Source organism: Silene latifolia, chromosome 8 (genome assembly GCF_048544455.1).
Source record: "Silene latifolia isolate original U9 population chromosome 8, ASM4854445v1, whole genome shotgun sequence".
Classification (NCBI taxonomy): domain Eukaryota; kingdom Viridiplantae; phylum Streptophyta; class Magnoliopsida; order Caryophyllales; family Caryophyllaceae; genus Silene; species Silene latifolia.
Window position 1 is genome coordinate 8,976,194 of NC_133533.1, and position 22,516 is coordinate 8,998,709.

The 22,516-nt window shown below is 35.5% G+C and overlaps 3 protein-coding genes across 4 annotated transcripts; 2 read left to right on the forward strand and 1 right to left on the reverse strand.

Annotated features, from left to right (window-relative positions):
* Nucleotides 1-3,387: 3,387 nt before the first annotated feature.
* Nucleotides 3,388-10,250, forward strand: LOC141596296 (putative inositol transporter 2). Its single transcript, XM_074416408.1, has 6 exons — nt 3,388-3,610; nt 4,865-4,935; nt 7,642-7,977; nt 8,057-8,164; nt 8,459-9,052; nt 9,620-10,250. The coding sequence occupies exons 1-6, from the start codon at nt 3,478-3,480 to the stop codon at nt 10,109-10,111; spliced, it is 1,734 nt and encodes a 577-aa protein (XP_074272509.1). The 5' UTR covers nt 3,388-3,477; the 3' UTR covers nt 10,112-10,250.
* On the reverse strand, nt 10,073-15,926 carry LOC141596297 (glycolate oxidase 1-like). Of its 2 annotated transcripts, none has more exons than XM_074416409.1 (12): nt 15,772-15,926; nt 14,287-14,483; nt 13,949-14,073; nt 13,696-13,742; nt 13,509-13,586; nt 12,578-12,702; nt 12,438-12,504; nt 12,280-12,342; nt 11,010-11,079; nt 10,819-10,919; nt 10,560-10,664; nt 10,073-10,462 (listed from the first exon to the last, which is right to left on the reverse strand). In XM_074416409.1, exons 2-12 carry the CDS (start codon nt 14,421-14,423, stop codon nt 10,277-10,279), a joined length of 1,104 nt encoding a protein of 367 aa, XP_074272510.1. In that variant the 5' UTR covers nt 14,424-14,483; nt 15,772-15,926; the 3' UTR covers nt 10,073-10,276. The 2 variants fall into 2 exon arrangements, with proteins under 2 accessions (XP_074272510.1, XP_074272511.1); XM_074416410.1 differs by lacking the exon at nt 15,772-15,926 and adding an exon at nt 14,684-14,755.
* Nucleotides 15,927-17,171: 1,245 nt separating this feature from the next.
* Nucleotides 17,172-19,847, forward strand: LOC141596307 (protease Do-like 5, chloroplastic). Its single transcript, XM_074416419.1, has 8 exons — nt 17,172-17,530; nt 17,794-17,937; nt 18,024-18,086; nt 18,187-18,276; nt 18,351-18,473; nt 18,564-18,651; nt 18,830-18,904; nt 19,411-19,847. Exons 1-8 carry the CDS (start codon nt 17,273-17,275, stop codon nt 19,515-19,517), a joined length of 948 nt encoding a protein of 315 aa, XP_074272520.1. The 5' UTR covers nt 17,172-17,272; the 3' UTR covers nt 19,518-19,847.
* Nucleotides 19,848-22,516: the final 2,669 nt, after the last annotated feature.

Sequence of the window (22,516 nt, forward strand, 5' to 3'; positions counted from 1 at the left end):
CTCATAACCGGTTTGAATAATTTTTTTAAATTTCTGACCGTTACAAGCAAGACTTGCTGATTTGAGTTGGTCTTTTACGTTTACATTTCTCACTCATCAACGATACAACGATACGGGTTTTATACCTTAAGTTCACCTAGTTTATTGTTCCCCTGAGTTTGTGAGAATTACTCATTATAGACGGCGCATATCCGTCTATAACTATAGACGGACCAAATATCCACCCACTTTAAGCAAAACGGGTCTTAACGCCAAATGTCACCAGTGCCATTTCTAAGCTACAACATGTCGTTTATCACATGGAAATGATACTGGTGACATTTGGCGGTAAGGTGGTGACATTTGGCTCGTTTTGCTTAAAGTGGGTAGATATTCGGCCCGTCTATAACTATAGACGAATATCTCCGTTTATAATGAGACGCTTTGTACTAAAGATGATACCAGAATAGGGGACCAATTAATTTACAAATCGTTACCACAATTAAGTATACGACAATTTTGATTGAAACTTCACATGCTTGATTGAATCTTTACTTAAAAGATGCCTAGAAAATAAAATAAAATAAAATTGTCAATTCTTTTATTAAATTTTTTTTTGGTAAAATTTGGAAACTTTAACGTGGCAAAATAGACATAATATTCCATGAGGTGTTTATCGGATTTTATAAGAGTAATAAACTCAATCGGAGTCAGATACCCCGTTACGGCGTTACCAATGGCATGTCTTTACTAGGAGATTCTGTGGAATAAGCTCTTGCCAATGACATTTATTTTCGTGTTTCGGCTTATAATTATTAGATCTTAGACGGATTCCGTTTTGATACATATAGTTAGATCCGTGATGTGATGATAATGATAAATTTATTTATTTTCAAAAAATGATTCTTCAATGCTTTTGCTATCTATATATTCATATTCTTCACAAGCCGTGTACTTCACCCTTTGGCTTAAAAAAAAAGAAGTGGTGAAGAAAAAAGTGTATTTAATTTTGAGAGAATAATTATAATTTAGAGATCTTAACGGTTAAAAGTTCAAACGGTGAAGAAACTAATGACACATATTTAATACAAAACAAATTCTGGTTTAAAATGGTAATATCTGTCTGATTTAAAATGGGTCAAGTATACTAGATGAAGCAAAATGATGACATCATTTGACCATATACAATAGCACAATTAGGGGTGTTAATGAGCCGAGCTCGAGCTTGGCCTTGCTCGGCTTGTGTTCAAGAACAAAAACTCGAGTTCGAGCTTATCCGAGCCTGAAAAAAATGCGCTCGTTATAAAGCTTGCGAGCTCGAGCCAAACCCGCGCCCAAATCGAGCCTATATAAAATGATTTATTTTTCTATTTTTTTTTCCGATATTTTCAATAATCAGGTTCGAAAGTTATATGTAAAAAGGTTTGGCAAATAAGCGAGACATTTGACACATGTGATACAAAGATATAATCATGATAAAATATTTTATAAAATATGACCAATATCTTATGTAATCACACAAGTTCGAGCCGCTCGCGAGCTTTCCGAGTCGAGCCAGCCAGCCTGCCTTTGCTCGGCTTGACTCGTTAAGCTTTCAAGCCGAGCCCAAACCCGAGACGAGCTTTGACTGAGCCGATCTCGAGTTGCTTGCGAGCTATCTCAGTCTCATTAAGACATTAACACCCATAAGCACAATACAATGAGCGTTTAAAAAGGGTCAGTCATGCAATCGTGACTAGTCTGAAAATTTTGGTTTTGGTTTGGTCCAGGATCGAAAACTTTAGATGCCAATCTACGGTCCATTTGATTTATTTTGTTGGTCTTGATTCGATCAATGGTTGGATACGGTCTTTATTCGATCTATTGTAGCTATGTAGTATTCTGTAAGTAATAATTAACTGTGATAACCCAAAATTATACTCCGTAAAACCGTAAATTTCTTAATTAAAGGTTTTGAACTTTTGAATTGTCTTCGAAGTTATCTCATCAATATCTCATTTGCCAATTGCCAACTTCTCCTCGTGAACATTTGAAGATTTATGTTTAATCACTTAACTTTATTAGATCGTATCGTTATTTCTGGAGTTTGATGCAACCAAATCGAATCAAATATAAATACCACAAAAGTATAGCAAACCTAAAATTTGACCTAAATCAAATCCGATTTCAATTGACCCGTTACTTGTTAGGTATATTTTCCGTATTAATAGGAATATTTATAATAGTTGGGCCTCAATCATCACCTTAAGGTTTTGGTTGAGATGGTTCATCTATCATGGTATCAGAGCCAGTGTGACCGAAGGTCACGGGTTCAAATCCTGGCAACCTCAAAACCCCTCAAAAACTCGAAGTGGAAACCCAAAGACACGTGCAGGGGGAGCGGTGCACAACTAACCACTCTTCAAACCCAACGGGCATTTGAGTGAGGGAGCGTAATAGGAATATTTATAATAGTTGGGCCTCAACCATCACCTTAAGGTTTTGGTTGAGATGGTTCATCTATCACGTATTTCCTTCGTCCCATTTACTTATTTTAAAAAAAAATGTAATCAAGTGATTTACTTATGTAAAATGTTTTTTTTTTGGTACAATCATACGTAAAATGTGATCTTATTACCAATTGTATGTACAATTGACGGAAGAAGTCACAAACATTTTTGTAGCTATTATTAACGTTGGACGTTAGTTGAGTTGAGTTTCTTTATAAATGATGCTTACTGAATAAGTTTTTCTTGAGACGGTCTTATCTTTAAATCAAAAAGTGTCAAGATTTTTTAATTGAAAGTAACTTAATGATAAAATGTTACTCCGTGTAACTAAAGTTGTTAAAAAAAAAAAAAAACAAAAAAAAACAACAACTAATGGCCACATTCTATGAGGAAATATTTACATTTTATCGTAAAATGATCATATTTTACCTCTTTTAATTTCAAACAGGATTAGTCTGTTTGAAATATGAATTTGTAATTTGCTACGTAAACCCTCAGCTTAGTAGTAGAGTTAGGAAAAGACTAACAAGACCACTCACCCCGTTAGAGAGTGTCTAAAATTTTGGATTTTTCCGAATTTCCCTTATAAATTATCCATTCATCCTTATTGAGTTTAAATAATCTTTAACTCCGTCACTGGGTTCAGCTATTGTAACCCGTAACTTGGTTAAGAAGTTCATCAAGTTAACTAACCATGAGAATAATACGTATTAGGTCAAAATAACCCTCTTGAATGATCTTGATTCTTGACTCTTGAGAATCACGTGGCATTTTTCAAGATTATTATTCAAAAGAAATAGTTGCCACAAAGAAGTAGACGACAATTTTGATAGAAACTCTCACATGTTAGCTAGGCTTATTTATACTCTCCACTCACATTCACTTTCTTAGTATATTTTTAGTCATTCAAATTAAAATCCCTTTATTTCCTTTAATTCCAAATACCCTTTTTTTATGAAAGAATTAATTAGGAAATTAAATAAATAAAGAAATTAATAATAATAATATTATGGAAGGTGGAATTGAGAAAGTTGATGCATCAGCTTTCAGGCAGTGTATTGCTCTAGCATGGCAAAATCCTTACGTTCTTCGTTTAGCCTTTTCCGCCGGGATTGGTGGTCTTCTCTTTGGCTATGATACGGGTTAGTAAACCTCGCCCGCTCTCAGTCTCAGTTATTTGTTTGCGTTCTTCACTCGATTTAAGTATGTATGTATAGGTTGGTCACTTGGCTCTTTACATATATGCAAGCTGTTTTTTCATAATACAGGGTTTATTTCTTACGTTTTTTCTAATGTATGCCCTAAATATAGAAAAAACCGTATTCTTAAAGCATATAATTTCTTATTTTGTTAATCTTTATCATAGTAAGAATAAAAATGAAAAAGGTTTTTCTAACGTGTCAAAAAGAAATTATAAGGTAGAAGAAGTATTTTACTTAGTAAGCAACACAAATAAAAACATTACTATGAAATCTCTTTAATTTTTTGATCAAATTTTTCTATGTAAATGGCTAAATGTTATTAAGTTGGCTAGCTATTTGGAATTCTTGCTTATTTTGCAACAAATATATGGACATAAATTAAAAACATTTCGTTATCTAAAGCTATGTTGCAATTCACTTGTATCACCTACAATATCATAACATGTCACTAATTAACACTCTTTTTTTTAATATCTTTTTTTTAAGAGACATTTATGATTGTTATTATTAATAGGCTGACTCGATGGCTATTTTAAAATATCATACGTAAACTCGGAATAAAATAATATATTATACTCTTACACGCAGTGGTAGAGTCAGACTTTACATTTGTAGGAGACGCAAAATTCAAAAAGGTGAACCATAATCATTTAAGATAAACTCGTCAAAAAATATTTAAACTAAAAATTTCGAATTTTTTTTCCTCAAATAACACTCTACCACTACTTACACAATGAGTGGTGCTACTGGTGCATGACAATTTATCTTAGACTACGTAAACGTAATCACAAGACTAGACTAATAAGATTGCATGCTCTGTATGACAATTTGTCAACTGGAAATTTCTAGTTACCTTAAAATATACTCAGTGTCACAAATTCTTGCTTAAAATGGACAATTTATCTTAAACAGTAAAACAGGTTAATAGATAGACGAGACAAGAAAAATAAAAATGTAATGTCTAAAGAATGTCAAACTCTTGTCTCATTTACCTATATAACTATATATAATACCGAGTACATATATAACCGTTTTAAAAGAGACCAATCGATCAGCAATCGATAATATATCTGTAGCTATATGATTCATTAAATTTTATCGACAAGATAATAAATGGAAAAATTGGAAACGTAATGTCGAAGATAGTGATTTATTTTGACGTATGTAAATCGTGGCATGGATGAATACATGCAGGAGTGATTTCTGGGGCCCTTTTATACATCAGAGATGATTTCAAATCCGTCGATAGGGAGACCGTTTTACAGGTATGTCCAACATTATTATATCATTTTTAATTTTGCGTTTTCTTATAATTAATACGAAATATACACGTATTATTAATAAAAGTCTAGTAGACTTTTTTTTAGTGACGAGGGCTTATCTTTGAATCTTTGATATACCTACAGTATAGAAATAATAGAATGAATAAATAAATAAATAAATAGTCTACTACTAATAAATAAAAGTAATTTATAAAAGAAACTCGCATTTCCAAGCATTAATTTTTATTGTGTATATATGCTTGTTACATATTTTGAATTACACGTACCCTAATTATATGAAATTTCGGTTCTGGAAACCTTTTTGAATCCCTTATAGTTTTATAGAACGATTATGATATTTGATCTATTAAATTAAGTTCAGTTCAGATTATTAAGCCCAGTTCAGTTTAGTTTAAACAATTGCAGTGTAAAAGATCATGATTTCAAAAGTTCATATAAATTAATTCACAAAATATCAACGCATAAAATCGAAAAAGAATTCAGTGTTAATCATCACTAACAAAATTGGTAAATGATATTCCTTGATTAATGAAGAAGAAGATAGCAATAAGGAAAAGAGTAAGCATCATCACAAAAGGTGTTGGTGACAGATATAGTTCAGTTTAACCCTTACTAAAACGTAAAACTAAAAGGTGACAAACATAGTTTAGTTTAACCCTTACTAAAACGTAAAATTAAAATGTGTCATTACTCTACTCTAACTGTAGTTTTAGTATTCATTTTCAACCCAATTTACCACAATTTTCAAAACATATGAAAATTCTTGACGAAAAAGTTTTAAAATGACTTAAACAGAGAAAGTACTATTAACGTATTTGATCACAAACCACTATCTTAATCGACTAGTACTTACGACCAACTAGCCAATCTATACACAAAGAAAAGTTTATAGTAAGCTCAACATCTTTAATCAATAAATAAGGTAGGTAGATTCAATACGAAAAAACTTAATCAAAATAGCTTGGAGTTAAAAGCTCTCATCTCTTAAATAATTAAGTGATTTAAGATTCGAATCATTTGATTTATAATTGTAAATGAAAACCAAACATAGAAAGGAATTAAGTTGTCTTTCCTTAAGGGGAATTGTTCCAATTGTTAAGTCAGATATATTTTAGTCTGATTATTAATAATATGGTATAGTGGACAATACGTCCCAGATACAAATGCCCCCATTTTTAATATTATACTGGCCTTTATAGTTCACTTAACACTAAAAACTTGTTTTATTAGGGAATACTCTCGATCGACTTTAGGATTCGATCAAAGTGGATTGTGTGATTGAATACTCACTCGTACTAAGAATAGACGTAGCAATCAAGTGAGAATCTGTAGTGGGATTTAGCTTTAATTGTTCCCTCTTTACAACTATAGTTAAGTGAAACGTGGCCTTACTTTTAAGGGATGTACCCTTTGTTCATTTGTTTGGTTCTATTTGGACTCATATAAAATGTTATGTCAATTATTTGGGCCAACACCTTTTAGATAGTGACTATGGCCCAATCTCTACTTTTGGTCACTTTAATTTAATCAACCCCAAAATGTTTGGGAATGCTTATGGCCGTGTGTCATGGTCCTTTAAGTTAGGGAACGCTCGACTTATCAATTTATTCGGTGGATACTTTGAGTTCATGTAGCCCATGCCGGTTTAGGTACAAGTTACTATCATTATCTTGTGTTTTTTTACGGTTAAAAAGAGATGAAATAAACTTAATTGAACTTAATGGATCTGAACTGAACTGAATTAAATTGAACTGAAGAGATGAGTTAATTTGTGAAGAGATGAGTTGAATAAAACTGAATTGAATATAGTTGAAATTAAGGCCAAAAGAACAGGGCAACAATTAGATATTTCAACCCGTAATCATTTGATACATACATTGAAAAAAACACGAGCCGTGTTCTTTTTTGACTGAAATGGAACCGAGTGAAATTAAATTCAATTGAGTTGGATTTAATGAAGTTGTATTGAACTAAAATTACTGAATCTAAAATAATATAGAGTTTAAGTTGACCCTAAGTTGGACTGAACTGAATAAAGTTGAGTTGAAGTGAATACAATTGAACTGAAATAAGCTGAAAATAAAGTTGTTCATAGGTCGTCCCGTCCATTGAGCCTGGTCCATCTAACTCACAAAATAAGCGGCTATGAACAAGACATTTTAAGAAAATGACAGTACCGCCCCATTAACCCGTCCTAAATCCACTAAGCCTCTTGTCTGTGGGCCAAAAATTTCTAGGGAGCCTGACCCATGTCCAGCCCAAACCCGCATTTAATCACCTTTAGCTGAAATGATGCTGGAAATAAAAGATCCCTAATTTTGAATTAACCTAATCTTAACCGAGAATTCGAGAAATATAATTTGAAGTTGACTCATATTTCATGATGCATTGATTTTGAAACAATCCGACCTAAAATGACCCAAATGACTGATTTCGGATAAAATAATTTTTTTTTTTTTTTTTTTTTTTTTTAGCTTGACCCAAGCTGATCCAAAGTGACTCGAACAACCGACCTGAAAATGACGGTACCCAAACCGACATTAGCCTACCCACGCGTTAAATCAACCTAGATTTTAACCCGACCGATCATTAGCTTTACACGAGAATGCATCGACAAAATGATCAATGAGAGACGATCATCGAACATGCATTCGGTACTAACATGTAAACAAATGGACACAATTGCAGGAAAGTATTGTGAGCATGGCACTTGCAGGAGCAATTGTAGGTGCAGCAGCAGGAGGCTGGTTAAGTGATCGATTTGGCCGAAAATTCACAATCTTATTAGCTGATTTTCTGTTCTTTGCTGGTTCAGTTATCATGTGTACAGCTCCTAACCCTGGTGCTCTTATTGTGGGGCGAGTATTTGTCGGCCTTGGCGTTGGAATGGCTTCTATGACATGTCCACTGTACATTTCTGAAACATCACCAACAAATATTCGCGGTGCACTTGTTAGTACCAACGGTTTCCTGATCACTGGTGGACAGTTCCTGTCTTACCTTATTAACCTGGCTTTTACAAAGGTATACTTGAACAACTAAACATAATCATCGAAATTTGTGAATGCAGTTAACAGTCAGATTAATGTGTCGGATTTTTTAGGTGCCCGGTACTTGGAGATGGATGCTTGGCATTGCAGGAGTTCCTGCAATCTTACAGTTTGTATTAATGTTACTTCTTCCGGAGTCACCTCGTTGGTTGTATCGAAAGGTAACTTGTACACACAGAACCCTATATTATTCTCTACGATATATTCCTTAGACGCTGTTCTTTTGGACTGAAACTAATCTGATCTGAACTGAACTGAACTTATAGGATCTGAACTGAACTGAACTTATAGGATCTGAACTGAACTGAAATTATAGGATCTGAACTGAAATGAACTTACAGGATCTGAACTGAACTGAACTTATAGGATCTGAAGTGAACTTAAATTAAGTGATTTTAAGTCCAAAAGAACAGGGCCTTATACCATATTCCTTATCACGAGTTCACATGTAACAGGGCAAGGAAGAGGAAGCCAAGACCATCATAAGGAAGATCTATCCAAGCGAGGAAGCTGAAGACGAGATTGCATCGTTGAAAGAATCAATCGACAAAGAACTAACTGAAAAGGATGAAACAAAAGTTCAATGTGTAGAGCTGCTGAAAACAAAAACAGTCAGAAGAGGACTCATCGCGGGTGTTGGACTTCAAGTTTTCCAACAATTCCTTGGCATTAACACGGTCATGTATTACAGTCCGACAATCTTCCAACTAGCAGGCTACGCATCAAACCAAACCGCTCTTCTACTGTCGCTCGTGACTGCCGGGCTTAATGCCATAGGATCTATTGCCAGTATTTACTTTACTGACAGAACAGGAAGGAAAAAGCTGTTGATTTTTAGCATCTCTGGTGTTATTATGTCTCTTGCAGTTTTGACTGTTGTTTTCCATGAGGCTACTACTCATACTCCTCCCATTAGTCTCACCGAGACTAACCGGTTTGGTGGTGCTACCTGCACTGATTTTGTTGATGCTGGTGCTAGGGCTGCTTGGGATTGTACCAAGTGCTTGAAGAAAGAATCCTGTGGGTTCTGCTCATCACCTACTAATAAGGTACTTCCTCCGTCCCTATCATTAATTTACGTTTTCCTACCCACGAGCACTTAGATCAACTGGCAAGAGGCTGTTCTAGCTTAACTAGAGGTCTCGTGTTCGAGCCCTGGGAATGCAACAGTGTTAAAACTCATGAGGGAGAGCTTTACCGCCCTAGTGGTCCTAGCCGGTTCTAATCCGGACTAAACCGGATGGTCTACAGCAAAAAATATATTTACGTTTTCTTTTTTTTTGGTGTCTAAGTCATATCTTTACGTTAATTCACAGAATAAGCAAGTAATATCAATTCTGAAGATAAAATACTTTTCTTAATCAACGTTGCAGTTGTTGCCTGTAAAAGGTTATTCTAACTTAACCAGAAGTCTCGTGTTCAAAGTCCTGAGAATGCAGTAATATTAAAACTCGTGAGAGCTTTACTGCCTTAGTGGTCCTACTTGGTTCTAATCCAGACGGTCTGCACCAAAAAATCTATTCGCGTTTTCCTTATTTTGGTGTCTAAGTCATTTCTTTACGTTAATTCACAAAATAAGCAAGTACTCCACTTTTTTTTCTTAATCAACTTTGCAGTTATTGCCTGGGGCATGCCTAGTAGCGAACACAACAGTCGGAAACATATGCAAAGCCGAGGGAGGGAGACAATGGTACACAAGGGGATGCCCAAGTAAAAATGGATGGTTAGCCTTAATCGGTTTAGCTCTTTACATCATCTTCTTCTCTCCCGGTATGGGAACAGTTCCTTGGGTCATAAACTCGGAAATCTACCCTCTAAGATACCGAGGGGTGTGTGGAGGTATAGCCGCTACTTCAAACTGGATATCGAATTTGATTGTGGCTCAATCGTTCCTGTCCGTGGCTCAAGCTATTGGGACTGCTTATACTTTCATGATATTTGGGATTATCGCGGTTTTTGCCCTTTTCTTTGTCATTATTTACGTGCCAGAAACGAAAGGCCTGCCTATGGAAGACATTGAGAAGATGTTGGAAAAGAGGACTTTGCACCTTAAGTTCTGGGACAGGAATGGGAATAAGGAGACGATTGATTCGCCGACAAAAGCATGATTTAAAGTTGTATGTAGCTATTGTAGTACATGTAATTCAGTAAAGAGACAGCCATATGATTATGTCTTCGATTTATTGTGTAAGAACGTAATATTACCTCATTTCTTGATAGTAATAAATGAGTGCTTAACCAATCAAATGATCGTTCTATGCTGTAAGGCGGTCTTATAACTTGGAGACAACCCGAGGAGGATCTGATGCAGTCATAACATGTGAACGAGTAATCATCCCAACTGATTGACAACCACTCAATGTCATGGCGAGCTCAAACTCATCACGGAGCATTTGTAGCATCTTCCTCACACCATTCTCTCCGTCAACAGCCAATGCAAATAGAACTGGTCTCCCAATCTAGAAATCAAGAGAAACCCCATCAAAAAAAAGTTATAGATGCGGAAATTGGCCAACAACTGACTACAATGTGTTTATCGGAGTGAAATTTACTTACAAATACTGCGGATGCTCCTAGAGCTAATGCTTTGAAAATATCTGTCCCACGGCGTACACCACCATCCAAGAAAACAGGTATTCTCCCTTCGACTGATTCCACAACCTGTAAATTACATTAAAGAATGCATTTCATAGCGTCACACTGTCACGTCTTTTAAATGAAGCTACAGGCATAACCCGCAGTCCAAATCTGACTCTTGTGGAGTATATAAATAGGAGATAGTGGAACTGAAATTATTTCATGATAACTGAATTACCTCTTCCAGAGCCATTATAGTTGCAGGGACATAATCAAGTTGTCGAGCTCCGTGGTTGGACACAATGATTCCTGCAACACCTGCTTGGACCGCTAATTGTGCTGTAGATAAGCGCAGATGGATATAGGAAATGTCATATATACAGATTACAGGCCACTTCATTAGTTAGAGTTACGCTATGTGGCACTTACCATCCTCGGCAGTGACCACTCCTTTCAGTAAAATAGGCAATTTGGTGATGGTTTTGAGCCACTGCAGATCCTATCAAAGGAACCAAATAAACAGTGTTTATGCATCTACATTTTATGGTTTAAACAACAGTAATAGAGCCTTAATCCCAAATGGTTTGGGATCGGCTAACATAAATCATCAGCTGATACAACCACTATTCCAATGTACCAAGGGTTCTCACAAATAACAGGGTCGAGTTTTTTTTTTTTTTTTTTTTTTTTTTTTGCAATAAAAGTATACCCTCCGTTTTATTCATCCTTTCGAGGAATAAAAGTTGGGAGTTCTTACAAAAGAGATAACACACCAAACAACAAAAGACTCCAACTAAGCTCTAAACCCTATTTAAAGCATCAAGCGAATACTGATAATCCTTTGAAGATTCTTTAACACCTGTGAGGTGTTCTTTCTTCCCCCCTATAGACTTTGATTTCTCTCATCCCAAATGGCATACGTGGCTGCTCCTAGACTACAGCAAAACCAAAAGGTTTTCCAATGCCGCCTCCTGTTATGCTTGGAAATTCAGCACATTTCAGAAAATAGTTGATTACTCCTGCAAGGGATACTCACTCATCCATAGCAGTAGACTATGCCATATGACTTTAGAATTCTTACAGTTAAATAACAGATGGCCATGAGCTGTGTTACTCAGACACGCCGACACGTGCCAAATGACGGGTGCCAAACGACACTTCGACACGTGTCGGTGTCCGACACGACACGACACTTCGACACTTGCCTTAGTCCACTTTTACTGGGAATGAAATAAGTCATTGACTGACCCATTAACTTTGACAGAGAACAAAATGCTTGCCACAACCATAATCCAACCAATTTTAACATCTTAGGAAACAAAAGGATCTTCATCATATTCTCAATAAAATCCCACTAGAGAGAATCAAAAGCTTTACGAATATCTACTTTAATCAAACATCGAGGGGGGGAAAATACCAACGTGACTGAATGAAATAAGCTGTTTGGATGTGCGCAGCATTACCCCTATGTGAACACCACAAATAAGCTGTTTCTGGTGACTGAATGAAATTGCACCGAAAAATGTATCATAAAATTGCTAGCACATTAAAAAGAAACAATAAGGCTTACTCCCAACGTGATTTAAGGTCTGTTCTCATCTGCTTGAAAGAAAGCGCAATATAAATAGTCACCATACGTTATGTGCTTCAAATAATAATAAAAAACAGTTGCATGATAGACTCCCTCCTTAGTCCTTACCTTCCAGTTCAACGACTGATCAAGCTGTGAAGAAGCATACGATGCCAGTCCAGAGTCCTCTGTCTGCAAGTTCAATTCAGAGAAAGAAACACGGTTTTATGGCGAAGGAAGCATTTCTATAGTAGCGTTTTTTCTGTAAAAAATCCTTCACAGCTCACCTGAACCATTTTACCAAGATCCAGTCCCTCAAAGTTCTTCAAAGTCAAGTGTGGTGGGAGAACAAATCTGCAAGGTTTGTATAGTATTACTTGTGTACCACGTAACATTACGCTGAAAAGACATGATAGTGAAAATAAACCTGTTCTTGATGTCAGCCTCCCTTCTGCCTAGCCTGGGTGTATCAACCGTGAGAACGATAGCTTTAAAACCAGCTCTCTCAGCTCGTTTAACAAGCTGTGAAACCAAGTTCCGGTCTTTGAAAACCTGAACAATGACAGTTTAACTCTGCCTGAGATTGAAAAGAAATGGAAGAAAAGTTCGGACATAATCTTGACAGTCATGGCACTAGTCCTTAGCTTGAATTACATAACTTTATGTCTTGTAGTCATTCTGTATCTGGACCCTATGAATGCATTTATTGATCATTTTTCTGTTTTTCCTCTATTAACTTGGTTAATTAATAATACTCTTATACCTTGCAGTAATTAGTTATATGTAGTTTCCGGCTAGAAGTCCGTAAGCACAGGACTGTAGAGCAAGCAACAGATCACAAAAGCATGCCGCACAGGCTATCTTCATGTTCTTCCCATATTTCAAAATCTCCCTCACATATTTTGAAAAGTGGGAAGAATACGGTGAAACGGAGGATAGAGTATATATAATAAGAGCAGCCTACATGCAATATTACTAACAATGAGCAGCATTGGTTTGATTTACATTTTCAAATCTTTGCTACACCGTAAACTGATGGTGGATACAATACTTTTAACTACCTTCAACTAAATGAAAAGCCAGCTAAAATTCAAAATTGTTAATCTGAGAAGCAGCGTGAATATTTTAGACAGCACAAGGGAACAACAACAACATCAGAGCCTTAATCCCAAAATGATTTGGGGTCGGCTGACATGAATCATCTTTTAGAACCGTCCATGGGTGAATACACACCTCAAAATGCGAAAATATAGAAAAGGAAAAGTGAAAAAAAAAGGGGAGTGAAACATAATAATTTCACAATAAAGAATAAGCACAAAAAACTGGAACTTTAAACACAATTGTTTGCTTTTACTCACATAAAGCTGGAAAAAGCGAATGCCGTGTCCTGTAGAGGCAACTTCTTCCACACTAGATGTAGCCAACGTAGAAAGAGTCTGAATCAATCAACCACAATTACGAAATGAAAGGACATTCAGCAAAGATTCACAAATAAAGTGTGAAATTAAGGAAGTAGTGTAGATGAAGATGAATGAGAGTCCACACCATAATTGTACCAGCAGCTGATGCTGCCCTTGCTGTTGCACATTCTCCTGCAAGAAAGTATGGTAACACTCAAGACTCGAGAGGAAAACAAAGAAACAAAAAGATGAAGAAAAAGAAAAACCGGCTACCAATCACCCTTATAGAGGGTAGCAACGGGTATTACCTGACAAGGTGCATCACTTTTCTCACATGCTAAAAAGAGAAAAAAAAAAAAAAAAAAAAAAAAAAAAAAACTACAAAAACAATGATGTACCTTCTGGGTGAGCCATTTTTTGCATAGCTGACGGAGCAATCATAATAGGCATGGAGATCTTAAAACCCAAGACCGTTGTTGAAATATCAATATCACTTACATCAATAAGAACTCGAGGTCGGAACCTATAAAGCAGTAGAAGGATCAATAACAGACAGAAGAAATAAATAGGCCAACATAAGAGACAGACAGTGCATAAGATAAATGATAATCTGATAGTCACGATATATCTGTCACTGTGTCAGTAAATTAGAGAGGCTCAATGCACAGCGAAACTAAATTTCTGTTCAGAAAACATCAGAGATAATCAGATCAGCAGAAAAAGAAAAGAGACGTACAAAATTCTTGAAAAGGCATTTCTGTTCTCCTTTAGAGTCCATTGATCTTCAGCTCCAGATGCATAATAGTCATAAATCATCTTTGGCAGTGTCTCTTTAGCAAGCTTTTCATACTCGGAAACATTGGTTATTTCCATCTTCCTTAATCTGACAAAGTCTAATATGCTCCACAGTATACGGAGTACAGTCTAGTTTAACTGAAACACAAGATTATGTTCAGAATCAGTAAGATGTTTTTGGAAGAGTAATATATGTGTGATCATTAATTCATTATGTTACTTCGACTCTTCATTTTAGGGAATGCTCATGTTTGACACGTCATTTAAGGAAATGGAATCCGTACTTCAGCCTTGTCAATCTTACAGTTCTCTTAGGAAATTCAGAAAAGGAGGCTCACATGACTGGTGTAACTTGTAAGAACTATGAAGCGGAAACAGTGATTTTGTACGATTTTAGGCTATATGTCTCAGACATTCTCTATGAAGCAGAAAGAGTGATTTTGTACGATTTTAGGCTGATTTTGTTCGATTTGGCAGTAGCAAACATAAGCATACCAAATATGCCGGACTACAATCATATCAAAGTGCGACACTCACATGTACGATTATCACCTGTGTTAAATTCAACAACGGGCCTGGGCCGCACCCAAACGGAGGAGAAAGAGTCCACAACTTAGGCCCAAGAGGGTTCCACTCTAAAACCAATTGGCTATAGAGGGAGTAGCCCTCGCCTAAAGTAAAGTGTAATTTTTCTCCTCTTTACCAATGCGACAACCTCACGTGTGGGAACTTTGGGTTCTTCCCAACCCGCGACGTAAGGCATCATTCATTTGAACCAAAAAAAAAAAATGTGCGACACTCATATGTGGGGAATAACATTTTATATATGATCAATTCAAGGGGCCGCCACAACTATTTTGCCTACCCCATATAAGATGGCAAACTGCTCCATCTAAATTCCTATGGTACAACATTTACAGGACAATTCGACACGGTAAATCACAACTTAGACGTAATCAATCTACTTAAATTCCACCTCTCACAAACAGTATGATCTGACAAATTTTAACACAATTCTAAACATGAAATTACAGTAAACTTTTATACAATAATCTTTGCAATTGATTTGCTAATTAACATGAACAAACAACATTTTGATTACTTATGCAACCCAGAAACAGTACAAGAATAACACAAATTATCGAATAAAACCGTCTTTTATCTTATGAAATGTTAAACACTCATTTATCACTACTCATTTATCGCTATCAACGAGTGAGTGTCTTTACCGTGTCTAACCATGTAACACGGTCTTACACAATAACTATTGCACGAAAAATCAAATTAAAAAAAAAAAAAAAAGGTGGATCACTGGATCATCTGTTTAATTGAGTCAACCCCAAACTAAATTAAAAACGACTTTAAATTATACGAGTAATTAATAAGTTAAAAACGACAATAAATCAAAAAAAAAGATTGAGCTAACCTTGATTAGCAAAAGGTGCAAGTTTAATGCGTGCTGAATTCGTAAAACACTGTACCAGAGTTGACACAATGTTAAATCATTTTAAGTTAAAGTTAACTGCGGGCGATTAAGTTCATTTCAGCTCAATTTCGTTTCGATTTGTTGGTTTAGGTGATGTTAGACCCGAATAAGCCAGCCTCCTCATATAATAAACCAGGTTGAAATCCCGAATAACCCAAACACGAATTGACCCAATTCATACCCTATCCCATTAACCCGTTTGGCAGATTCAGTTGGTGGAAGTTATTTTAGTGGGGGTATGAAGGTAAAATATTATCACTTGTGTAAAACGGTTTCATATAAGAACTAGTATAATTCGCGCGGTTTTTTAGATAGGAATATTAAAAAAAATACGGAGTAGCAACAATTATAAAACCTGATATTTAATTGTAAAATTTATTATTATTAATGTTTTATATTAATCGGTGAAAAGGGAACGTTTAGTATAATCCAGTTTAGATATAATATAAGGGTTTTTTTGTCAAAAACTACCTTATATTTAGGGGTATTTGTAAAAAGACTACCTTATATTATTTTTGTTGCTTTTAACTACCTTTGTTTTCTTTATTTTTGGTCATTAACTACCCGTGCTGAAAATATGACGAGATTTGATCAGTTTAGTGACATTAACGTATCTCACATGGCTTTGTTAACATCAGACAACAATTACTAACTACGACCAAACTGTAATTTAACTTCAAACACGCAAAAGTTATGTTTACATATGTCAAAAACAAGTACAAATATTCACCAAAGTTAAGTGTAAGTACATCTTGACTTCCTGAAATCGGACCTACGCAAGATTAAAGTAAGAAAAGACTCTTGTGAGATAAGTTAATGCGGTAAAATTGACCAAATATGTCGAGAATCTTGGCACAAGTAGTTATTAACCAAAAATAAAGAAAATAAAGGTAGTTAAAAACAAAAAAATTAATGTAAGGTAGTATTTTTACAAATACCCCTAAATATAAGGTAGTTTTTGACAAAAAAACCCATAATATAATGAATAAAGCCTAATTATAACCAAATTCATTTAGGCGGGAAAATTTGGAGATTTCTTATTCTTTTAGTATAAGGGGATGAACGAATGATTGCTTTGGTTATTCTCATAAATTAACTTAGGCTAGACCTGAGAAAATTTACCCGACCCGAACCCGAATTCCAGAACCGAACCCAAATTACCCGACCCAATTTTTTTTATTGTTGCAAACTGATTATTAACTCCAAATACCTTGATAATAGTTGACCCGAAAATTATCCGAACCCAAAATCATCTAGCCCAACCCAATCCGAAATTAATCCGACCCGATTGACCCGCTTTCCTGATCTTTTGAACCAAAACCATTAAAATTAAACCGAACTTTGAACATTGAAAATAAAATGAATTAAACCGAACTGAACTGAAACCGAGTCAAGCAGAGGATAACACTCCTATGCTTAGCTAAGAAAGCAAAGGAGGAAAATGGTGGCTATCCAGGGGTGTGGTCATCGACTACCTTCCTCTACTATCCATGAAATCGCCATGAATTCTCGTCCACATTCCGACACACAGCTCTCGAATACGTTGCGTTATTCAAGGAGGAATACCATCTTTCTCACTGCTTCACTCTCCACTGTTCTTCTCAACTCCAACAATAACTTTCCATTACCTTTCTTCTCTTCTGCTGCAGCCAGAGAATTCGATGAAGATGAAGAGTTCCGAGTTATTCGTCTTTTTCAGGTACATTGAATTTCAGTGACGTAACCAGTATTTATCACCTTTCTGTCTGATCTATTGTTATATAGTCACTGCTGAAATAATTTCAAAACAATGTAATCATGAATCTTAAATTCCAATGCACTGATATTCTGAAATTTTCCGACTGTTGTTATAAGATCTCTGCTGGAATGATTACAGAACATTCTCATTGAGGATTCTAAATATCAATGCACTGATATTCTGAAATTTCGCTGCGCTGTTTATTTGGCTAAAACAATTTGCAGGAAACCTCACCGTCTGTGGTTTTCATCAAACTACTAAAATTATCAAACTCCGACAACTCAAGGACTACGTTTCTGACTGATGACAGTGATGCAAAAGTCGAAGGGACAGGTTCTGGCTTCATCTGGGACAAGACTGGTCACATTGTACGCTTATTTACCCTTATTAGAAATGGTATCGTCTATCTGAAAGCTATTCATGTGCTTACACTAACGATGTTTTTGTCTGATAGGTTACAAATTACCATGTTGTAGCTAATCTGGCAAGTGATACCAGCGGACTTCAGTGCTGTAAGGTTTTGCTGCACACGAGTATTACTTACACGTTTAACTGTCGTTGTAGACCTGTAGTCCACAAGTTTGTACGTATCAGTCACAATTCTTGCTGTTATGTAGGTTATGCTGGTTGATAATGAAGGAAATAAGATTTCTGCTGAGGGCAAAATTGTTGGTCTTGATCCATCGTATGATCTCGCGGTTCTTAAGGTACCAACCAAGGCCTATCCTTACAATAAAAATTTGAGGATAAATAGATGTAACTTGAGATTGCCGTGGTGCAGGTTAACATTGAAGGAATAGAGATAAAGCCTGCTGCTCTGGGAACGTCTCAACAATTACGCGTGGGACAGACTTGCTTTGCCATAGGAAATCCTTATGGATATGAAAACACACTAACAACTGGGGTATGTTTCTTGTGGATTTGTTTTTTTTTTCAGAAAAATGGCAATTATTCGGTTTTTCCTTCTTACGAACAGACAACATTGCAAACTTAGGTAGTGAGTGGTCTGGGTAGGGAGATACCATCACCAAACGGACAGGCCATTCGAGGAGCCATACAAACCGATGCTGCTATCAATGCAGGTAATTTTTCTAATTGAATCAGAGCTCTGGTTTCACTTTACTAAGATAGTAAGCACGCTTTGTGTCAACGACATATCTGAATGTGTGAAATGGGAATGATGTACTTAGAAACAGTATTTTTGGCTTCCATTATGGAAGATGTTTCATTGTTTCTCAAAGTAAAGCTGTTTGAATTCAGGAAACTCAGGAGGGCCATTAACTGATGCATACGGTCATGTTATTGGCGTTAATACGGCCACATTTACTCGCAAAGGTTAGTATGAATCTTGGCGTATTTGATCATTGTTGAACCTGGAAACGGTAGTTAATACATTAGCCTGTTAGAAAAGATATAAGGTCATGGGTTGTCAATATGCCAATATGGACTTAAATTGCTGAAATCTATAATTCTTATTTCTCGAGATTTCTTCCTCTTGGTGTTTGTTAGCCATAGTCATCTACTGCCCATCTCTTAGATGTCTCTTGTTAAGTTCATATGTCTTTCTTTTACATCTTTCGTGTAATATTTTCAATGCCAAGTTCGTTAACTTTTCCCGGTTTGTGAACAATTTCCCATTGCATTCCCAGGCGACAAATTATTAATAGATGTCAAAATTGTCCAACACACACTCTACAAGGGGACAGTTACCAATACTTTGTACTAGAGTTCTTGAACGTCGAGTTGTTTGTCCTTTGGTTCCATAACATCATCCTGTTCCAATGCTTTGGTTAGGTCGACTAAATTCACAGTTTCTTACCATTCACGTTTGGCATGTGCAGGCAGTGGCATGTCGTCTGGCATTAATTTTGCAATTCCGATAGATACAGTGGTAAAGACAGTACCAGCTCTTATTGTATATGGAACAGCTTACAGAGACAGGTATTAATCATCAAGAACCGCTCAGAGATTACTGCGTGCATCTGTTCGTTCTCTTCCTCGGAAAGAAAATGTGATCATTGAGGCCTAAAGTAGGATTCAACTACTTTGCTCATCTTCTGTTGGATTTCCTCTGATTACAAAGAGAAATAAGTTCTTTGTCTACATTTAATCAGAACTGTAAATGGCGTACACCAATGTTTTTTACTCCGTAGATTGCATTTTGTTAGCATCAGACCATCAGTCTGTTACTTATTATTGTGTATGCTTCAAATGGCCTCCTTTGTATGTAAGAAACACTCCATAGTATATATCATACCGTCTTGTGCAGACGTGCAGCTAGCCAGCGTAGTAGTGACTGTGTCGTGAAACAGGCAGAATCTTAGATCAGTTTACACCAACTAACAGACAGTAATTGTCTTCTGAGATGATCAGAAGTCATGCTAACAAGGAACTAGGCTTTCTGAGACTATTCCTCTATTGTTGAACTAGGCTGGCTCGTCGAAAGCTATGAAAAGATTATGAAAGATATAAATCGGAGGCATTTCCATATCAATATTTGTTATGATTAGGGATGATAAGGCGATATATCTAACTAGTTTCTCGACAAAGTCCAAAAAAGGTCCCATTCCTCACTATTAGAGATATATTAGGATTTAGGAGATACATTATTAGAGATAATTGGAGATATTAGTTAATTATAGATTACGAAATATTATGAGGCGATCAACTCTCAACTATGTCGCCATGCGATCAATTTTAAAGCAACTGACAAAAAAATGCAAATTTGAAAGATGGTTTTTATTAGATCAACTGAGCAGCCAACTCAAAATCAATAGCAACAACCTCTGTTATATGCTCGGGACAAACGTCCTCCCACACACTGACACACGGGTCGTCGTGTAGTCCACAAGCGTAATGTAGCTGCTAAACTATGAGCAGCTACATTACCACTGCGATTTGCATAACCAAAACGCAACAAGTCAAAAGCTTTCTGTTAACTTTAAAATCTCCTATACGACATTTTCAAAATAGTTAACCAGGATGACATGCTTTTGTAATGCTGTGACCAATTGGAGTGAATCCGATTCTAGAACTTGCCAACCCCAACCCGAACACAGCTGCGTTGGCCTCCGCAATCTCAGGTGGCGATCAATACCTTAACTGTTGGATCCGCCAAACGGCCAAAATATCTCATCTTTACTTCAAAGGTACTAAAGCATTGATGAAATTATTGATGATTACAGGAGTTGGATTATGGAAATAGGACCCACATATTCAGTGGCAGATTTAGGGGGCCTAGCAGGGGCGCTCGCCCCGCTCGACATTGAAAATTTCGAGTTCCTTAGTTAAAATTTTCGATTTTTTTTTACCAGTTCGCCCCTGCTGGAATTTTTTGCCTCCCCCGGGGAATCTTAGCTCCGTCACTGGACATATTGAAGCGAAATTCGTTAAACGAATTAAGAAGAAAGATTAGCTTGCGGCGAGTTGAAATGAATTTGAAGATATAGATTAGCTTGTGGAGATTGAATGGCAAAAATATTAGAGTTCATCTTATTTATAGGATAATTCCAAACTAAGATTGATGAAAGCATGGGGCTTGATGGGAACGAATAATAAAGTAGGAGTCCTCGACTGTAATTGTCAAAGATTAGATTATTAAATTAAAAATTAATCCAAAGTATGAGTCCTTGACTGCAATTAACACAGTTTATGTTTTATACTGGAAAATGTAAAATGAAAAAGACCTTCAATGTAAATTGATAAAGTTGAGGTATTTAACTGAAAAAAACTAAAATAGGACTCCTTGACTACAATTTCACAAAGTTTGGTCTCGAATTGCAAATCTAAAGTAAAGTAGGAGCCCTTGATTGTAAATAGACAAATTTCAGGACCTTTACTAAAAAAATAAATATAAAATAGGGATCTTTACTTAAATTGATAAAGTTTAAATCTTTAAACTGAAATTTAAAGTTTAGTCCGCTTATATCTCCTTGTAAATTGACATTTATAAGAAAATAGTGGAAGATAGTTTTAATAAATAGACTTTATTATAAATGAATTCAAAAGTTTAAATAGATTAGAGATAATTTAAATTCGGGATTTTGGGTTAGAATTGGTTTGACTAAACGTGAATGACGTATAGTGCAGAGTAGATAAACAAAGTCAAAAGATTTGCCGATATTAAGATTTAAGGAGTATTGGAATAAAGAATTAAGGAATGAAGATTGTGAATTACTTTTCTTAAAAATTATATAGTATGTATAAAATGATTTTTTAAAAGGTATGAAAATAAAAAAAAAACTAATTGTAGATGGATTGAGAATTATAGATAACAAATAGTCCCTTTTTGAGCAATATATTCCAAACTTATACAAAATATAAGTATGTAGTAAGATCATAAATATCATTTTTTGTATTTTTGTGAGTTTGTTTTTCCATTTTGGTAGGACGAAGATAATATATTGTTCATTGTGGTGCAAAAACATGAGTATGAGTAGTTCTCATAACACTCCTAAACTCTTATATATATGCTAAAGATATTTTTGAAATGTAGGGACTATAAAGTTGGGTATTTATTTATTATTCCTCAAATAATAACTATTAGAAATTTATATGCCGTTATGGTAACTTACCGACAAAATGGACTTATATTTGAACTACACAAAATATATACTCCCTGACATTTTACATTTACGAGGTAAGCATTTGACTTTAATATTTATAAAAATATATTTGTTCAAAAAATATAAAAATGGTACCATTAAATTCCTTACGAAAAACTCTTTCATATGAGTATACATATCATAATATTTAGTCTTATATTTTAAGAGATATTGAAGAGAGAAGGGAGTGTCTCGAAATGTGAGAAAGTCATATATAAAAAAATAGAGGGAGTACAAAGTTTACTAGGCAATAATTATTGCGTAATATGCTTTTATAATATGAGACGATTGTTTTATAAGTAAATAACTATTGATTGATAATTATAAAGGGCTTGTTTGGCCT

Excerpts from the sequence above, each read along its gene's own strand:
- LOC141596307 (XM_074416419.1), top strand. The coding sequence starts at position 17,273 with ATGGTGGCTATCCAGGGGTGTGGTCATCGACTACCTTCCTCTACTATC. Across the intron at positions 17,531-17,793 it reads GAGTTATTCGTCTTTTTCAG|GAAACCTCACCGTCTGTGGT; the intron begins GTACATTGAATT and ends AACAATTTGCAG. Across the intron at positions 18,277-18,350 it reads ATGATCTCGCGGTTCTTAAG|GTTAACATTGAAGGAATAGA; the intron begins GTACCAACCAAG and ends GCCGTGGTGCAG.
- LOC141596296 (XM_074416408.1), top strand. The coding sequence starts at position 3,478 with ATGGAAGGTGGAATTGAGAAAGTTGATGCATCAGCTTTCAGGCAGTGT. Across the intron at positions 4,936-7,641 it reads ATAGGGAGACCGTTTTACAG|GAAAGTATTGTGAGCATGGC; the intron begins GTATGTCCAACA and ends ACACAATTGCAG. Across the intron at positions 8,165-8,458 it reads CTCGTTGGTTGTATCGAAAG|GGCAAGGAAGAGGAAGCCAA; the intron begins GTAACTTGTACA and ends CACATGTAACAG.
- LOC141596297 (XM_074416409.1), bottom strand. The coding sequence starts at position 14,423 with ATGGAAATAACCAATGTTTCCGAGTATGAAAAGCTTGCTAAAGAGACA. Across the intron at positions 10,920-11,009 it reads AGTGGTCACTGCCGAGGATG|CACAATTAGCGGTCCAAGCA; the intron begins GTAAGTGCCACA and ends GCTTATCTACAG. Across the intron at positions 10,463-10,559 it reads TAGGAGCATCCGCAGTATTT|ATTGGGAGACCAGTTCTATT; the intron begins GTAAGTAAATTT and ends CTTGATTTCTAG.